The 19,322-nt window shown below is 46.6% G+C and overlaps 1 protein-coding gene across 2 annotated transcripts in view; it reads left to right on the top strand.

Annotated features, from left to right (window-relative positions):
* The window catches only part of FLVCR2 (FLVCR choline and putative heme transporter 2), a 60,931-nt gene that overhangs the window by 18,242 nt on the left and 23,367 nt on the right, over positions 1-19,322 (top strand). The window contains exons 2-3 of one of the 2 annotated variants that reach the window (XM_059689980.1): positions 13,322-13,463; positions 18,783-18,920. In XM_059689980.1, coding sequence (XP_059545963.1) covers positions 13,322-13,463; positions 18,783-18,920 — 280 coding nt within the window. The remainder of the gene's footprint in view (positions 1-13,321; positions 13,464-18,782; positions 18,921-19,322) is intronic. The other variant, XM_059689989.1, reaches the window with a different exon arrangement.

The raw sequence follows: 19,322 nt of genomic DNA, 5'->3' as shown, positions 1-19,322 counted from the left end.
ATCTTTGGGGCATTATTTTCTCACTAGTGGCCTGGTGCATGGATTCATGCACATTGAAAGGAAATTAATTAGAAGAAATACTAATTACTGCAGCTCAGCAGTAAACCAGATTCGGGGCGACAGTGCCCCAGCAACAACATAACCCACGGCTGAAGGTGGAATCGTGTGGCCTTGAGAGGAATCGGGCTCCTTCTTCTCTGGTTCCGGGGTGCGTCACCCGAGAACCACCACTGCCAAGTCACCACAGCTCAGCAGCACCTGTGTTGAGCATCTGCCCCTGGTGGTCAGTGCGTATCATTGTACCGGTGGTCAGACGGTTGGCTGGTCACTTAGCCTTTTATATGCATAGATTGCTGAAGGAAGATTCCAGAGTACTTTCTGTGATTATCAGAGATTCCAGAGCTTTTTCTGTGATTACCAGGAAGATTCCAGAGCAATTTCTGTGATTGCCATGACCTCAGTGGGGTGGGGGAGAAGAATGCATCTTGATCCAACTTTCTTACTACTCTTCCTCACCTTTTACGCACACTGGTTGCCCTGAGAAAATTCCCCCACCTAATCTCTTCACTTCCAAAAGCCTTGGAAGCCTGTTCTAGGGGAGAGCAGCAGCTGGTAGAGTCTGGCTGAGCTGGGGGCAGGGCCTGGGAAGATCAGGGATCCCTAGTTCTCTGGAGACACTTCCCCTCCTCTAGCCCCTCACCAGCCTCCTGCATCTCCAGGGTCACTGTCCTGGTCAACAAGAGACAGTCTCAGCCTCTGGCCTGCTGTTTGGCCTTGGGACTGGCATTTCAACCACCCCTTGCTGTATCTGTGCGGTGAGGTGTCTTCCTTGCTGACATTTGGTTCTCTGAAGGCTACTGTGTGTGTAGGGGGGAAGGAGAGGTGGGGGCGGGGGCAGGAGGGAGCTGTGTTCTCAGGGCCCAGATCACTGGCTGGAGGTTTGTTTAGGGACTTACAGAGAAACTCTCTCCTCTCACTGGACTGTCTCTGACTCACTGTTCAGAAAGAACTTTGATAAGAGGTAGACAGGGCTTGCTTAAGGCAAAGGTAAGCCTTCTGTAGGTCTGGGCATGACTATTTACCCTGTTAGGATTTATGGTTAGATCGCCTGGGAGGTTACTTTGGATCAGATTTATTACAGAGCCTTTTTCGAACACAGTCCCCTCAGAGCCTGGATCATTCCCGAGTCTCAGACCACGTCCTTCTGGGACATGTGTCTGCTCAGTGCCTTGTGGCTCAGCAAGGTTCTGTGGGAACAGAGCAGCGCCAGGGATGGGAACATCAGACATCCCTGTGTTTATGTTGCCACAGATAAACTCTATGATTTCAGCAAGTGGTTTGAACTCGGCTATGAAATGGAGAAAACAACATGCTCTCTTAGAGCTCTGTCGCCTCCCTTATATGGGTGGTTTTAAGGCTTTGAGTCCATGCTGGATATGCAGTGCCTGGAAAACTGAAATACTGTGTAATGCTAGCTTTTACGTGCCCTTAAAAAAAGATGGAAGACTTTAGATTTGCCCTGTGACACAGAATGAAAGGGCTTCCCTATACACAGATCATGTCCTATCTAAATTGTAAAGGGCAACCTTGGGTTAGGGACCACACCCTTGTTTATAGGGCTCAGCATTCTGACCTTTACAGTCAGCTCTTTGTTTCCCAACCCGCTCTGGTCATTCTGGCTGTAGGAGCCTCTCCCAGAGCTGCTGGGTTCCAGAGCGTCCCTGCGGACGGATCCCCGTGAGCTGAGCCGTGCGGTGGCTCTGGGAGTCCTGCAGAGCATTCTGATTCCAAGAAGGGCCTTTGCCAAGGGTTGGCATAAAGCAGCAATTCAGTCCACATGTGCCCAGGATGGCTCCTCCCTTCATGTAGGAAAAAATGGAGACGGTGGCCCAGCACAGAACTGATTGAGTCCCTGCCATCAGGAGCTAGGGGGCGGGGCCTAGGAGCGGTGTTCCAAGGGGCTGGTGGTCCTGGCTGTACCACACAAGTGGCAGTGATCACAGGTAACAAACGGGGCTCAGACAGTCCTGGTGAGGATGTTGCGCTTTCTCTCCCCAGAGTTCTTCTAATCTCTCCTCAGGGAAGAGGGTAGGTACCATATCACCTGCCCCAGGAATGGCTGGCCCTGAATTCTATGCTCCTCCTCAGAAATGCACGACCTGTACTAGGGTGCCTCCACCCTGGGCCAGCTCTCGGTCCCTTGCAAATAACCCACACAGGCCCCTGGTTATTGTTACCAGACTGAACGGGTCTGTTTGCCTGCCCGCATCAAACCTTAATAAGACACAAACAGAAATTTGCAGCCAAGACAGTAAGGATTTATTAAGGAGATGGTGCCATGCCGGAGTCACAGGTAGGTAATGCTCAAAGACCTGGCTCTCTGATGGCTTTCAAGAGTTGGATTCTGTAGGGAAAAATCGTTAATCATGGTGACTAAAGGAGTTAGGGTTGTGGTCTCTACTGATTGGTTGGTACCAGGGGTTGGTCATTGCATCTGGTCCTGATGTCAGCCATGGAGTTTTCTGTCCTGTCCAATGTCACAAGGATTTGTTCTGTGGATTCGCTTTCTTGGGTACGGAGATGAAACACAATCGAGACCAACGTTTTGTTTTTAGTTTGATTGAAAACTGTCTCTATAGTCAGTAGACCTAGGACCTTGTTCCTAAGACACCTGGATGCTGACTAAAACCTCATTGTCCTGAGGGCTTAATGATTAAGCAACAGAGAGGGAGGTGGATAAGTCAGGGCGCCGAGTGAGCCCAGTTTGAGTCAAAGGGAAAAAATGACAAAATAAAGAGCAGATGAAAGAAAATAAGGTTCCTGCACCATTTGCCATCCAGTCTTGTCTCTTTTTGAACTTTTGTACTCGTCCTGGATTGTATCCTCTCCAGCCAGCTTTCCTGGTTCCCCCCAGGGGACAGCAGGTAACGGAACAAATGAGAGTCGGTGAATAAAGGCTGTCATCCCTTTGGCCTGACTGTCGCCTGAAGGGCCCACCTTGGAGAAGTAGCCACACATCCACTTACAGGCTTGGCACTCTCACCTTTGCAGTCAGTTCTTGAGAGGTATGAGTGGTTTTATTTTGAGCCAATGTACCAGAGCCTTTATTTGTTTATTAAACAAATATTTATTAAGCATCTACTCTGTGCCCAGCAACATTCTAAGAACTGAGGCTGCAACAGCGAATGGGAGAAAATGTATCTGAGTTCAGGTTTAAGGGAAGAGAGATTAGATCAGTGGTTCTCAACCTCCCTAATGCCATGACCCTTTAATACAGTTCCTCATGTTGTGGTGACCCCCAACTTCATTGTTTCAAATTGAACATAATTAAAGCATAGTGATTGATCACAGAAACAACATGTAGTTATATATGTGTTTTCTGATGGTCTTAGGCGACCCCCGTGAAAGGGTCGTTCGACCCCCAAAGGGGTCGCGACCCGCAGGTTGAGAACCGCTGGATTAGACGGTAAAGTGGCCACGCAAGGAGTGACTAATGGTGAAGATTTCAGAATGAGGAGGAGGGGGGAGACTTCAGAGCAGGGCATTGGGAGATGTTTTTGTATAAGCAGGTCCTGGAGGAAGTCCCTAAATTGCAGGGCCAGGTCTGGTGATATGGGTGATGAGTAGTTTTCCCGGTGCAAGGTTTAGATTTCCTTTCCACATTTCTCTCTGGGATCACAAGGCAGGGTTAGTTAACTAGTGAAGTTGGCATCTTAAGAAACAGCTACATGGGGCCCACCCTGTCTGTCTCTGGAGACATGCCCTAAAGTAAGAGGAACTGGTTCTCTGCTCATGGTAGGCCAGAGAGCAACAGCTCCTCCAGGGCCTGCCCCCCCCCCCCCCCCCACTTGCCCCGAGTCACCCGCCGCCTGGGTCTGCGTTTCGCTTCCGAAAATTCAGAGTGGGAGGTGCTGTTACCAAGGAAGTCCAATCAGACTTAGAAGAAAACTTGGGAGGATTAGAGACATTTATTGTCACATGAATGACAGCATATGACATTGCAGACACTCAGTGCTTTTTCTGGTTTGGGCTGTCCTAGCACCATCTGTCAAAAGGCGGGGCGTTGGCAGAGTTGAGCAGGGCAACAGCACACAGGACAGTAGGACCTGTCTGTTGGCTGCTGTGACCTGGCTTCTGGGGCAGAGTTGGTGGGAAGTGCCCAAAGCATTTGAACGGGGAGCTTTGCATGTTGTCTACTGCAAATACAAAAAACTTGGAGAAAATGAGGTCTGCACTCTGCCACTCTAGCTGGCCTGGGGTTCGGAAGACATCCTCTCATTTTTCCTCTTTTCTCGCTGAGTCATTGGGGAAGTTCTACGAGCCTGTGGTCATTGGCCCTCAGCACTGTCATCAGAGGGACCTTTGAGTGGTGAAGCCAGCAGGGACTCGTGCTGTCGGTGAAAGGGCAGGCAGAGGAGGTTTCACATCTGCTCTCATGTAGACATAGTCTGACCCTTTGCAGATATTACCATGAGGTCAAGTTCACGAGGAACACTGAACCTTAAAAGGAGGAGCGTGTGTACCAGGAGCGTCCTGAGTTGATGATTAAAAGTAGGCACAAGTGTGAGGCTCAGCTAAAAAAAAACCACACACAACAGTAAAGCCCTTTGTCAGCATTCCTTTTCATTCCTAATAAAAAAAAATTTTTTTTCTTTGTAGAACTCAGACCCCTCCTCTAAATGTAGCATCTTCTCTGTTTACAGCCTAGGGGACCTCTGCTCTTCAGCTATCTTGCACTCCCCCACAGATGAGGAGGAAACCCAGAACCAAGGCTGTAGGTCAAGATCAAGGTATATTAGATAAACTTGGTGATGTGAGTGAGCTTTGTTTGCAATGGTTGCCTCCTCCCTTACTTTTTAGTAGGTGTTCAATAAGCACTGAGTGTAGGTTTGAGAGTAGGAATTTGATGAGCCTCTATTGCAATGGCTTCCAGGCCTTACCTTGAGGACCCCCAAAGTTGAAGTTTTCTCTGTGTTATTCCACTTTGTATCTGCTTTCTTTTGGTGGTAAACTCACACAATACTTCAAACTGCTACTGTGCCCAACTTGTTTGCTGTAGAAAAGACTGGACATATTTGATTCAGGTTTGAGCTTCGAAGAGTCATCTCTTTATTCAGAAGATGTTTCCCAAGTTACATTTCTGTTCTTGGCATTGTGTTGGGCATGATGTGGGGAGATGTCACACAAGGAAATGTTAGTCAGTGTCCCTGTCCTCAAGGTGCTAACAATCTAATTATAGAGACAACACCCTACAGGGAAAGAACCCCAAAACTAAGCATTACATAAGAACCAGAAATCCCATAGGGCAGTGGTCAGCAAACTCATTAGTCAACAGAGCCAAATATCAATAGTACAACGATTGAAATTTCTTTTGAGAGACAAATTTTTCAAACTTAAACTATATAGGTAGGTACATTGTTATTAACTTAATTAGGGTGCTCCTAAGCTGGTCTTTGCTAAAAATGTCCTCAATCTGATTGAGGTACATTTGCTGAGGTCGACTCCTTCCAACTCTCCCATCCACACTCATCTTGTATACTTGTTTTGTCTATCTCCTTTCTGAAAACCGACTTCTGCGCATGGGCCACGAAGTTTCAATCGCACTGTATGTGCGCGCCTGCACGTGGTATTTTGTGGAAGAGCCACACTCAAGGGGCCAAAGAGCCGCATGTGGCTCGTGAGCCGTGGTTTGCCGACCACTGCCATAAGGAGTAACTAAGTGGCAAATAAAAACAGACTGTGGCTGGAGACACCTGTCACCATTGCGCCCTCCAACAGCTTGAATTACAGAATCGAGTATATGAGACAAGAGGACTTGCAGGTGTCTGAGGGCGGTGACTTCGGTGGCATTCACCCTCTTCAAAGGCTTTGGAGTCAGACAGCCATGGGCTTGAATCTGTTTGCCATTAGAAGCTGGGTGACCTTGGGCAAATTACAGATGTTTTCTTATCTGTACAAAACCAAACCAGAGAGAATGATGCCAACTTTAGGGGCTTGTTGTGAGGCATTGAATGGAATAACATGTGCAAAATCGTTTAGCACGCTGCTCATTATGCATTCGTTTCCTTCCTTCTAGTTTGGAGAATAGCCATGACCTGAGAGTTTAGCCTGCGAGTGCGGACTCTAGTATAGACGGCCTGAGCATGATGTTTCTCTCGCATCTATGTTTCTCTATCCCTCTCCTTTCCTCCTGTAAAAAAATAAAAATTAAAAAAATCAATAAAATATATTTTTAGAGAGAGAGAGAATGAATAGTGCTTAGGATGGTGCCTGTGGCCTGGTGAGCATAATGTGCAGCTGTTAGTACTGTTCTTACCTTACCTGGGAATCAAGCATTGCAGCAGGCTGTTCTAATTTCAGTAGCTGCTGCTTCCTGCATTTCCCTAACCTCTAGGACTGAGGAAATCCAAGAATGTCAAGGTAGCATAGACCATCAGCATAATCACAGTGTTACAGTCAAACTCTGTGACTGGGGAGGGAGCTCTAAGGAAGTTTAGAGTCGACCAGCTCTCACCCTGCTCCCTAAGTTCTTAGAGACCAAAGCTTAGCCTTTTAAATCCATAAATCCCTTTCATGAGTGATTTCCCCCCAAATCAATGGGATTGGTTTGGGTCTGCTACTTCCTCAGCTCTGAATTAGCCTTTTCCAAAGAAGTCAAGGGCTTGGATTTGAGGATTGCAAAACTACCGTCATATGAGCAGGCTTTGCATGCATATTATCGCTTAACCTGGCATTTGTCTAGGAGCTGCCTGGCATTCCTAGGTGGCTGGGGGCTTGTTTGCCAGTTCAACATAGATGTCTCAGCACCCTAGGCTGAGTTCCAGGCCAGCCCTTGAGCCTCCCCCACAGTCCAAAGGTGGCTTTTCTGCAGAGCACCTTCAGCTAACCTTGTCCCTTATATTTGGGGCCCTGGAACCCCTGTTTGTGCATCGTTTTGCTCAGACTAGTTACTCACTGAGGTAACTAATGTCTAAGTGACATCAAGGAGAGACAGGGAGAGGTATTTAGAGGATGAGAATGATGTATGTGTGCCTCAATGGCACCATCTTTGTGGAGTTTAAATGCCCACACCAGTACACAGTGGGGCAGTGAGGGCTGAAGTCCCACGTGGCTGTGGTCCTGGGAGACCCAGCGGGGGCCTCCCTGCTGCTGGTGGCTGTGCTGTGCCGAGCTGCACAGTCCCATGTGGGCACGTTTGTGTATGGGATGGACATTAGGCATACTGCACTTTAGTGCCCATAAAATTGGCATGGACTTAAACGACCCTTTATATGGTAACATTTTCCTACATTTGTCTGTGTAGCTTAAGTTTTCCTCAACTGTGGTACTCTGCGAACCTTAGCTTCGGATGACTCTTTTCAAAGACCGTTCCGATTGACTGTAGAGATTCCAGGACACATACTAGTACACGTATCTAGTCTCTCATCATATAAATATAACCTTGGAGGGGGGTGGCTGTGTGCTATCAGCTGGCCCAGATAGGTTGATGGGCTTTAAGTGTGTGGAAATCTATATTGAACCCAAATTTATCTTTCATGTGTCTCTGATTTTAAAAGGTTCCTTGCCCTAACCGGTTTGGCTCAGTGGAGAGAGTGTGGGCCTGCAGACTGAAGGGTCCCAGGTTCGATTCTGGTCAAGGGCATGTACCTTGGTTGCAGGTACATCCCCAGGAGGGGGTGTGCAAGAGGCAGCTGATCAATGTTTCTCTCTCATCGATGTTTCAAACTGTCTACCCCTCTCCCTTCCTCTCTGTAAAAAACCAACAAAATATATTTTTAAAAAAGGATCCTCAACCATGTTTTTTTTTTTAAATAGCAAACTTTCTCTGAGAGCCTTGTCTAGATTTAAATTTCCAACCATGTCTTTCTGTGGGTCTCAGTTCCAACTTATCTGAAGGGAAGTGTTGTTTCTCTGATGTGCTAGTTGACTCCAGCCCATTCATTCAACACTCAGGGATTGAGGAAGCCCCTGTTCTGTTTACCAGGCACCAGATTATGCGAGAAAAATGGCTGAAAACCAAAGGAGTAGAGATGTTTAGGGCAAGGAGATCACGCCTCGCTAGGATAATCAAGGAAAACTGACCTTGAGGTGGTCTCCCAAATATTAAAAGGGGGAGACCTTTCCTTGCAAGGAAACTGCTCAGATAAAGGTAGAGACTAGAAGATGGGAAGGTTGGAATTGTGATCATCCCATCAGGTTCAAGTACCCAGGACATAGAGGAAGTAGGCGGACGTGGGCCTGGAAAGGTGGCTTGGAACTAGGACTCAGTGATGGCGAACCTTTTTAGCTCGGCGTGTCAGCATTTTGAAAAACCCTAACTTAACTCTGGTGCCGTGTCACATATAGAAATTTTTTGATATTTGCAACCATAGTAAAACAAAGACTTGTATTTTTGATATTTATTTTATATATTTAAATGCCATTTAACAAAGAAAAATCAACCAGAAAAATGAGTTCGCGAGTCACCTCTGCCACGTGTGTCATAGGTTCGCCATCACTGACCTAGGTGAAGGAAGGCAAGAACGGCAGATTGAGGGGTTTGGACGTCATGCTCCCTCTGAGGGGGGGCGGGCTCCTGAAGGTCCTTGAGCAGGGACTTTGTGGTCAGTGAAGTGCTGAGGACCGTGCACCTGAATATATCATGCAGGAGGAGAGATCACAGTTGCCTGAAGGGGAGGGGTTAGATTCAAAGCGGGCGTCCAAGGACAGTGGATGGGAGAGGGCAGAGTCAAGGGTGACTGAGAGAAAAGAGCAGAGGGAAGGAGCCAGGAAAGGAAGAGGAAGCTAACCAGGGGAGCATGGTTGGTCTTATGAGTTGCGGTGGCCCCCGTGGCTGTGAGAGGGCAGGGTGGGAGAGCCAGGCTTGCAGCTGGGGAGTGAGGGCCTTGTCTGGGGTCAAGCCTTCTGCTGAAAGGTCCATTCACATGAGCTCTTTCAGTCCTCAGGACACCCAGTGAGCTAGATAGTGTTATCTTCCTTTTTGTAGATAAGGAAACAGGCTCAGCTGAGAGCCTTCTGACCCTAAGGCAGTGGTTCTCAACCTTCTGGCCCTTTAAATACAGTTCCTCATATTGTGACCCAACCATAAAATTATTTTCGTTGCTACTTCATCACTGTAATGTTGCTACTGTTATGAATCGTCATGTAAATATCTGATATGCAGGATGGTCTTAGGCGACCCCTGTGAAAGGGTCATTCAACCGCCAAAGGGGTCGCGACCCACAGGTTGAGAACCACTGCCTTAAGGCCTGACCCCTTAACCACTCTATGTCTCTGAAGAATGTTGAGGTGGAAAGGAAGAAAGGTGTGGGGTTCATTTTAAAATGAATGACATGGGATGCCCTGTTGGTTTGATTTAGTGGTTGAGCATCCACCTAGGAACCAGGAGGTTACGTTTCTGTTCCTAGTCAGGGCACATGCCCAGGGTTGTGGGCTTGATCCTCAGTGGGGGACATGCAGGAGGCAGTCGATCCATGATGTGTCTATCACTCTCTCTCACCAATAAACACATATTTTAAAATGAATGACATAGGCATGAGCCTCAGAGTAGGTCATTGGGAGATCAAGTTTAAAATAAATCTTTAAGCTGAAGGTCTGCTGCAGGGAAAGCTGCTGACCCAATAGGGGGACATTTTTGACCCTCGCTGACAGGGAGCCAATTCCTAGAAGCTGAGAGATCTGCCAGAACTCTGTATGACCCTGTACAAGTCACTTAACCTCTTGAGCTTAACCTCACTTAGCCTCCATTTGGCCCTCTAATAATTAGGTTGCAATAGAGCCGTGATTTTCAACTTTTTTTCAATCTCATGGCACACATAAACTAATTACTAAAATTCTGCAGCATACCAAAAATATTTTTTGCCACTATGACCAAAAATAGGTGTAATTTTGATTGATTTACAAAAACAACAACAACAACAACAACAACAATAATAATAGGAATTACCTACCCTGTTTGCTCCAAAGTGACTTTTAAAAAAAATCAAATGTCAATACTATACTTGTATATAAGGATTTTTAGTACCAAGAATTAATCAGACCCAACCTTGTTATAGATATGACCAAAAATATGCAACTCTGTTATATGACTTATGTATTTATGATTCAAGACAGGGCATTCACACCAAACGTCTGTTGTGTTGTCTGTTGTCATGTTTTTCTTTGACAGTCTAAGGGAAAAGAGGGCAGTGCCCCTGACTAAATAGTCAGGTATTGCCTGTTTTAAAAATTCTTGCAGCACACCGGTTGAAAATTGCTGTAATAAAGGATGACAAAGGAACTTCTAAACGATAACATTCTATAATTTCAACACACAAGTGTCACTATTTGTGTTATCTTTTAATCTTTATTTCACACCCCCATCCCTCCACATACATCTTGGTACCTCCCAAAATACCTACCAGAATGCTTTTCACATAGTAGGTACTTTAAAGATGCTTGACTTATTGACTATAGATTGGTATACAGTGGGAGAACCCTATACTGGGCCTGTAGATGATGACTTGTCAATGTTCCAGAGCCGGGAACCACTAGTGACCATCCTGAGTGGCTACAATTGACAGGCTGGAAAACCAATCAAGATGGTCAGCAGATTGGCACCTGATGAATGAATGGCATTATAGTGTGGAATGAAAGCAAATTGCTTCCCTACCTACCGTTTCAAATAAAATGAAGAAAAAGTGGAACCTGAAGACAATGGACTTATCTTCCTTCAGTCTTGGAACTTGAAGCTTGCCCGCATTCTTGGGCTGCTTATCATTTTCTGCTTTGTTATGACGTGTGGCAGAAGGGCTTTGGGAGTTGAGTCACAGCTAGTTACTCCAGAATCAAGGCATTTCTGACCTTGGAAACATATCCAAGTCACATTATCTGTCAGGTTAAATAGAGTTTGAACTCCAAGGCAAATGTGAGATGCTTTAACTCAGCCGTCGCCAATCTTTCGGACCTCACGCACCACTAGTGGTCCGCAGACCACCAGTTGGCGACCACTGTTTTAACTTGTTGGTGTGTGTGTGTGTGTGTGTGTGTGTGTGTGTGTGTGTTCATAGCCAGTTTGCCCATATCCTGTGTGTATAGATGCATGCGATTGCATATGACTTTATACTACAGATGCCTTGTCAGTTGCTAAATTATTTACACAATGACCTTAAGCTTTCATGTTTGTAAAGGTGGTAATAACTTTAGGCTTCTGAGTCTTACTGAATGCAAGCTGTTGGAGTTATAGGGTGTAGAAGTTTTCAACTTTCCCCAAGCTTGTCTCTGAGCTTCTGGTTAACAGTCAGTGAAATCAAGAATTTAAATGACACACAAAAAAGTCAACATTGTTTTACTGTACCATGGAGACTGGAGTATAGGAACCATTGTTCATTGGTGTGCAGCTGCAGGAGAGCCATCCTGTGTTGAGAACACCAACTATGATTTTTATTTTTTAAACTAGGGGCCTGGTGCACGAAATTCGTGCACTGGGTGTGGGGGAGGGGGAGTGTCCCTCAGCCCAGCCTGCCCCCTCTCACATACTGGGAGCCCTCAGGCGTTGACCCCCATCACCCTCCAATCGCAGGATCGGCCCCTTGCCCAGACCTGACGCCTCTGACAGAGGCGTCAGGCCTGGGCAGGGGACCCTCATTTCCCCCCATCACTGGTTCTGCCCCCAGCCCAGGCCTGATGCCTCTGGCCCAGGCATCAGGCCTGGGCAGGGGACCCCCAGGCCCCTCCAATTGCTGGCTCTGCCCCTTGCCCAGGCCTGATGCCTCAGCCAGAGGTGTCAGGCTTGGACAGGGGACCCCCATCTCCCCCTGATCACTGGCTCGGGCCCCCGCCCAGGCCTGAGGCCTCTGGCCCAGGAATCATGCCTGGGCAGGGAACCCCCATCTCCCTCTGATCGCTTGCTCCACCCCCCGCCCAAGCCTGACGCCTCTGACCCAGGCTTCAGGCCTGGGCAAGGGGACCATCATATCCCCCCAATCCTCGGCTCCGCCCCCCACCCAGGCCTGATGCCTCGGCCAGAGGAGTTGACCCTCATCACCCTCCGATCACCAATCACCGGATCGGCCCCTTGAGCAGGCCTGAGGCCTCCGGCAGAGGTGTCAGGCCTGGGCAGGGGACTCCAAGCTCCCCGCGGTTGCAGGCTCTGCCCCTGTCCAGGCCTAACGCCTCTGGCTGAGGCGTCCGGCCCGGGCAGTGGGGACCCGCAGTGGCAGCGGCCCCGCGATCATGGGCTCCACTTTAGGCCCAGGCAAGGGACCCCTAGCTCCTGGGACTGCCAGCTTTGACCGTGCCCAGCTCCCATCGCTGGCTCCACCCCTACTTCCTGCTATCACTGGCCAGGGCGGAAAAGGCACCTGATTCTCCGATCATGGCTGGGGGGCAGGGCAAAGGCGGCCCCAGGGCCACCTTTGCCCTGCCCCCCAGCTCTTAGCTCCCCCCTGGGTTTCTGATCACTGTCAGTGGCAGGGGGCTTCTTCCTGCTTTCCCTTTTGCCTCCCTGCATTGTGCCTACATATGCAAATTAACCGCCATCTTGTTGGCACTTAACTGCCAATCTTAGTTGGCAGTTAATTTGCATATAGCCCTGATTAGCCAATGAAAAGGGTAGAGTCGTACGCCAATTAACATTTTTCTCTTTTATTAGTGTAGATTGATTTTTTTAGAGAGAGAGGAAGGGAGAGAGAGAGAGAGAGAGAGAGAAACATTGATGTGAGAGGGAAACATTGATCAGCTGCCTCCTGCACACCCCTACCAGGGATTGAGCCCACAATCTGGGCATGTGCCCTGACCAGGGAATTGGACTAGCTACTCTTTGGTGCACAGGGTAACGCCCAAACAACTGAGCCACGCCAGCCAGGGTCCCAACTATAATTTTTTTCAATAGGTATTGATGGTGAGGGTGGTCAGGGGTGTGTGTGCATTGAGGTGTCAATAAAAAGAAAGCTCTCTCTGATATCTTGAGGAGAAAATGTCCCTGTTTAATTTTTAAGAAATACTGGGATTGTGTTTCTTTTTCTTTCTTTCTTTTTTTTTTTTTAAAAAAAAAACATTTTTATTGATTTCAGAGAGGAAGAGAGAGAGAGAAACATCAATGATGAGAGAGAATCATTGATTGGTTGCCTCCTGCATACGCACACTGGGGATTGAGCCTGCAACCCGGCCCTGTGCCCTGACCTGGAATCCAACTGTGACCTCCTGGTTCATAGATCGATGCTCAACCACTGAGCCACACCAGCTAGGCTGGGATTGTGTTTCTTATTAGGAATCTTTTTAAATTTGTGCCATCACCTCTTGGATATTGGTAACTAAAATCGACTCTCTCTGTCTTCTATAGGTTGGAATTGCGATTGGGTTCTTGGTCCCTCCTGTTCTGGTACCCAATTCCAAAGACAAGGACAAGCTTGCCTACCACATCAGCATCATGTTCTACATAATAGCAGCTGTTGCCACCCTGCTTTTCATCCTTGTCATCATCGGTAAGTTCATTAGGCTGCTGGGGGTGGGGAGGTAGGGAGGTTCTACTGGCTTTAATGGGGCCCTTGTGCACATGGCTCTAGAGCAGCGGTTCTCAACCTGTGGGTCACTACCCCTTTGGCGGTCGAATGACCCTTTCACGGGGGTCGCCTAAGACCATCCTGCATATCAGATATTTACATGATGATTCATAACAGTAGCAACATTACAGTGATGAAGTAGCAACGAAAATAATTTTATGGTTGGGTCACAACATGAGGAACTGTATTCAAAGGGCCAGAAGGTTGAGAACCACAGCTCTAGAATATGGTGGACACTTACAGAAGCTGAAGGCCAGGCTTCTAATAGTCTTCAAATGCTTTAGCCTAAGCAGTTGCCCCCAATAGGGTGTTAGCTGGCCTTGTGCACTTTGCTAGTGGCTCAGTAAAGGTTTGATTGTAATTAAACCATTCCCCGTATGACCTCGCAAGAATTAATGGTCAGGCTTCATGAGCACTTATGATAGCACAGGCATTGTGCTGTTCAAGCTCGATCTCATGTAAGCCTCAGCAACCCTATGAGTGAAGGTACCGTTATGAGTCCCATTTAACAAAAAGGAAGACTTAGGGGAGTTGAATAAATTATTCCAGATTCAGTAGTCCTTAAGTGGCAGAGATCAGATTTAAGCCTCAACTTGTGTAAGGCCATACTCTAAATTTCTGGAAATAAACAAAACAGAATTAACCCATAAACACTAATAATCTCTTAGATTCACCTGAGAATACCTGGGTACCACAATTTTAATGCTTTTCTTTAAAAAGATTAGAAGAGTAATATTTTCTCATTATGAAAAAAATCTAGAAAATACATAAGCGTGACCATTAATTTAGCCTTGAGCAAGTTAATCCCAACCTCAGATAGCTATTATTCATTTTATATAAAGGTATATTTAATCACTGAGATATTTGGTTAATATAATTTTTAAAATTCTTTTATTATATGTTTCATGTGTACAGTATTTTAATTTGACATCTGTATATACTTTAAAGTGATCATCAGCACAAGTCTAGATACCATTCATCACCATACAACTGATGGATAATATAATTTTATGTCCTCTTTTATAATCTTAGTGATACTATATGGGCAGTGATAAATTCAGAAACAGCAGAGTAAAGGTTTTCATTTTCAGTTAGTCACCCGTCTAAAGGTTAACCAGTTTTCTTCCTAATATCTGAAAGTTTCACTCACTCATGTTAAAGGTTTCTTTTCATTCCTTCCTTCTGGCCTCACCTCCAGAGTCAGTTTTATAATCATCTACTTCATTCAGCTATTCTCACCTTGTCATTCCCTCCCTGGGTCTACGCTGAGAAAGAGGTGCCTGGAGGCCTCTAAGAGCAGGCAGGATGTCTCGGACAGAGGACGCGGTGTTCCTGGGAAGGTAGAAGCTGTAGAGCTGTGAGTGAGAGCAGGAAAGAGCAATCCAGCCAGGGATCCTCTTACTCAGCCAGACTTTAAGTTTCAAATTGGAATGTTCCCAGCTCCAGATTCTTGTGTTTGTGGCAGGTGAGGGCCTGGTTCTTTGCAGCTGAAATCCTGGAGGTAGAGCATTTCTACATTTTGGCATTTTATTATCAAGCACAGACTGAAAGGTCTTATCGGAAGCAAGCACCTGCTGTGGCAGGATCACTCCCTTGCCTTGCTTTCTGTACCCTGATGGAAGGGGAGGCAAACAGCCAATCAGTGAGTGAGAGGTTCCCAACAGCAGGAAGTCACCCAGGAGGAAATTACCAGGACTCCTTCTGGAGAAGAAAGAAGCAGGGCTCTGGAGATATGCTAAGTGAAATAAGCCAGTCAGAGAAAGACAAATATCACATGATCTCACCTATATGTGGAACCTAACGACAAAATAAACTGATAAATGGACTAGAACCAGAGGCATGGCAACAGGGAACAGACGGACAAATCTCAGAGGGAAGGGCAGGGACTGGGAAGAGACCAACCAAAGAATGTATGTGCTTATATGCATTGCCCATGGACACAGACAGTAGGGTGGTGAAGGAATGGGGTGGGGAGGAACTGGGTGGGGGGTGCACTCGGGGCGGGGGGGAATGGGGACATCTGTAATACTCTCAACAATAAAGATTAAAAATAAAAACCTTTTTTAAAAAAAGGAGGAAAGAAGCAGGGCTCTGTAGTCAGGGCTGGAGGGTTTTCTGAAGGGGCAGGGCTAGGGGAAGGGGAGACTTGCCTCTTCAAAACATTAAACCATGTTTCCAGAGCTTTCTTTAACTGGAATAGGAATGAGTGAGGGGAGGCCCCATGGTGCCTGCTTGGACCCAATTGGGGAACCAGTTCAGCCAAAAAGACTGGTTAAACTGACCTGCCCTCCAGAGAACTGAATAGCGCCAATGCAGTTAAATCGAGGGTACCAGTTGTACTGAAAATAGAATATAAAGGAATGGTTTCCCCATTGCCCCGCCCCAGTCCTTCACGTCAGAGTAGCCACTCCCATAGGTGGCTGTGTTAATCCTCTAGGCCAGTGGTCGGCAAACTCATTAGTCAACAGAGCCAAATATCAACAGTACAGCGATTGAAATTTCTTTTGAGAGGCAAATTTTTTAAACTTAAACTATATATAGGTAGGTACATTGTTATTAACTTAATTAGGGTACTCCTAAGCTGGCCTTTGCTAAAAACGTCCTCAGTCTGATGGAGGTACGTTCGCTGAGCTCAACCCCTTTCAATTCCCCCATCCGCACTCATCTTGTATACTTTTTTCGTCTATCTCCTTTCGTTCATCCTCTCTATATGTCCAAACCGTCTCAACCTACCTTTCTCAATCCTCGACACTACATCTTCTTTCACTCCACAACGTTCCCTAAAATTAACTTAATAAACTTTACTTAAAGTTTTAAGTCAACTTCGCACTGTACGTGCGCGCCCGCACGTGGTATTTTGTGGAAGAGCCACACTCAGGGGGCCAAAGAGCCGCATGTGGCTCATGAGCCGCGGTTTGCCGACCACTGCTCTAGGCCAGGCATGTCAAACTCAAAGGCTAACATGGGTCAAATAAACAAGACTTAAGTTTACATGGGCTGCAAAAAACCAAAAGCTTCAATTTTTATAGAAATGTAGATTTATTTTGATAGAGACAGGCTGAATATAAAGGGCTGAAATAAATGAGTAATTGTTAACACAAATAATACAACATTTTAATAAAAATGAATAGTTTTTCTTGAACATTAACTTACCAGACACTGAATAACTACACAGATTAATAAGCGTAACGCACAGAAACCTATTTTTCTTGTTCTCTGAAAGCGAAATATTTCCTGTTGCGCACACCAAACAAGTCAGCACAAGACTAATGACGTGGCAATCGGCTGCTAAAATATTTGTTGCTAGTGTTAGTGGAGAGAAATGGTGCGCCTGCGCGTAAGGCACGTGAGGGAAACGAATGCAACACGATTATAGTAAGCAGTCATTAGCGAACGTTGAATTGTTTGTTATTGATAATTATGTATAGCAGGATTTGTAAAAGTTAAGTTACGAAATTTTTTTACAGAGAGGAAGGGAGAGGGCTAGAGAGTTAGAAACATCAAAGAGAGAGAAACATCGATCAGCTGCCTCCTGCACACCCCCTCCTGGAAATGTGCCCGCAACCAAGGTACGTGCCCCTGACCAGAATCGAACCTGGGACTCCTCAGTCCGCAGGCCGACGCTGTATCCACTGAGCCGAACTAGTCAGGGCATAAGTTACGAAATTTTTATTAAAATGTTTCTTCCATACCGTTATATTGGCTGGGCTGCGAAAATATTCGTTGTGGGCCGCGAGTTTGACATGCTTGCTCAAGGCTCAAGGCTCTGTGAGGAAGATGTCTGATTCAGATTTTTAAGAACTAGGAACGGACTCCAGGTTTTTCTACTAGAAGCTCCTTCCACTTAGGAATATGTATTGACTGTCCTGTGCCAGGCTATGTGCTAGGCTCAGGCAACACAGTCTCCTCCCCCTCAGGAGGAGCTCGGGTGCTGGGCCATGAACCGGGCTCGCCAATCCGGAAGCCTCAGCTCTCATGTCCGTTCTCTCCATGTGTGACTATTGTGTGTTGTTCAGTGCTCGGCAGTGTGTTTTTTCCTGGCTTCTATTGTAACTGGACAACCAAGGGGTCCGGGCTGTTTGTCACCACTTGAGCCAATTAAGCAGAGACACGGCTGAATCACATATGAGCGTTTATTCCAGCAATGCCGACAGAATGGGAGAGCAGCGGGTCATCCACAAAAATCTGCTCTGCCTCTTCCCATAAGCCAGCTGCTTATATTGGGTAGAAGGACAAAGATTATGTGGGAAAGTAGGAATTACAGGCATGGGAGAGTAGGCATGGTATAATAATTGCAGGTTATAAGTCCTGTGGGCTGGGGAGGGGGGATCTCAGAGGGTGGGTGCCTCCAGGCACCCCGGGACCAGATTACAGGTAATAGGGGCTGGAGGTTGTGAAGAGCAGGTGCGTCCAGGACTAGATTGCTTCAGCCACAAGGTTGTAAATCTTTCCATAATGATGGGCAGTTCTCCGGGTAGGAGAATGGACTGCATTCCAATGTTAGCTCCCATGTCCCAGGGCGTACAACTCCCAGCCAGGTTAGAATGTGCTTGCTTTCTTTTTTTGTTTGTTTTAAATTTGAATTATTTATTGTTTAAAGTATTACATAAGTCTCCTTTTCCCCCAATTGACCTCTCCCCAGCCGCTCCCACCCCCCAGCACATGCCCTCACCCCCCTACTGTCTGTGTCCATTGGTTATCCTTATATGCATGCATCCAAGTCCTTTGGTTGATCTCTTACACCTCGACCCCCCTGTCCGCTGGCCCGCTCTGCTCCCCTGCCTTCCCTCTGAGGTTTAATAGTCTGGATCTATTTTTGTTCATCAGTTTACGTTGGTCATTATATTCCAGAATGTGCTTTCTTTAATCAGAACACAATAATTATGGTAAACAGAGCATGATTAATATTTCTTATTTTATTTCTTATAACTAATAGCTAGTCCCCAATATTATATTTCTGCCTCGAACATTAAGGACTCCTTGATCCTTGAACTCTGCCCCAATTATTGCAGTCATCCAGAGGCCATTAAGAAAAAGTAAGCAACAGACCACACACTCAGCCATAGACAATGAAAAGCAGCTTCAAGAGGGGAAGCTGTAAAGGATTTCATTGAAGAATTAATATTTCCTTCTGAATCCTGGCTCCTTCTCGGGTGATGGAGCCAGCTCTTGTCCATGTGTAACTCTGCTGGGCTGTAACCACAGGGATGTTCAGTGATCTCTCTGTTTCTTTCCTTCCAGTATTCAAGGAGAAGCCTAAACATCCCCCCAGCAGGGCCCAATCCCTGAGCTATTCCTTAGTACCGGAAACTTCGTACTTAAATCCCATCATCCGGCTCTTCAAAAACCTCAACTTCAAGCTGCTTATCATCACCTATGGTAAGATGCAGATGTGTCCGGGAGTGTACCTGCGCTGGGAATGTGAGGCAAGAGGCCTGATGTGTCTGTGCATGACTTTTTCCAGATCCCAAATGTGCATGCAAAGTAATTGTCGAGGGTCAGCCAGAACAGTCAGCTCTGTCTCAGGGCCTTTGTGGGTTCTGCAAAGTCCACCTAGCAAACCGTTCCTTCCCGTGTCAGGTTATCTGGCAAATGCCTGCTGAGCCTCCGAGTCTTATTTCAGTATCACTGCTGTAAAGCAGCATTAGGTGATCTTTCCTCTCTTGCTGTGCTGTCCCATTTCCAGGTCTGTCTTCTCACTACACAAGATTCTCCTTGAAAGCAGAGATTTATATGTCTTTTCATCTTTATAATTATGTCTTTTCATCACCTGTAGTGGCT

This window comes from Myotis daubentonii, chromosome 1, assembly GCF_963259705.1.
Source record: "Myotis daubentonii chromosome 1, mMyoDau2.1, whole genome shotgun sequence".
Taxonomy (NCBI): domain Eukaryota; kingdom Metazoa; phylum Chordata; class Mammalia; order Chiroptera; family Vespertilionidae; genus Myotis; species Myotis daubentonii.
Note: the sequence above shows the minus strand (reverse complement) of the source record. Positions and strands in the feature narration are given on the sequence as shown.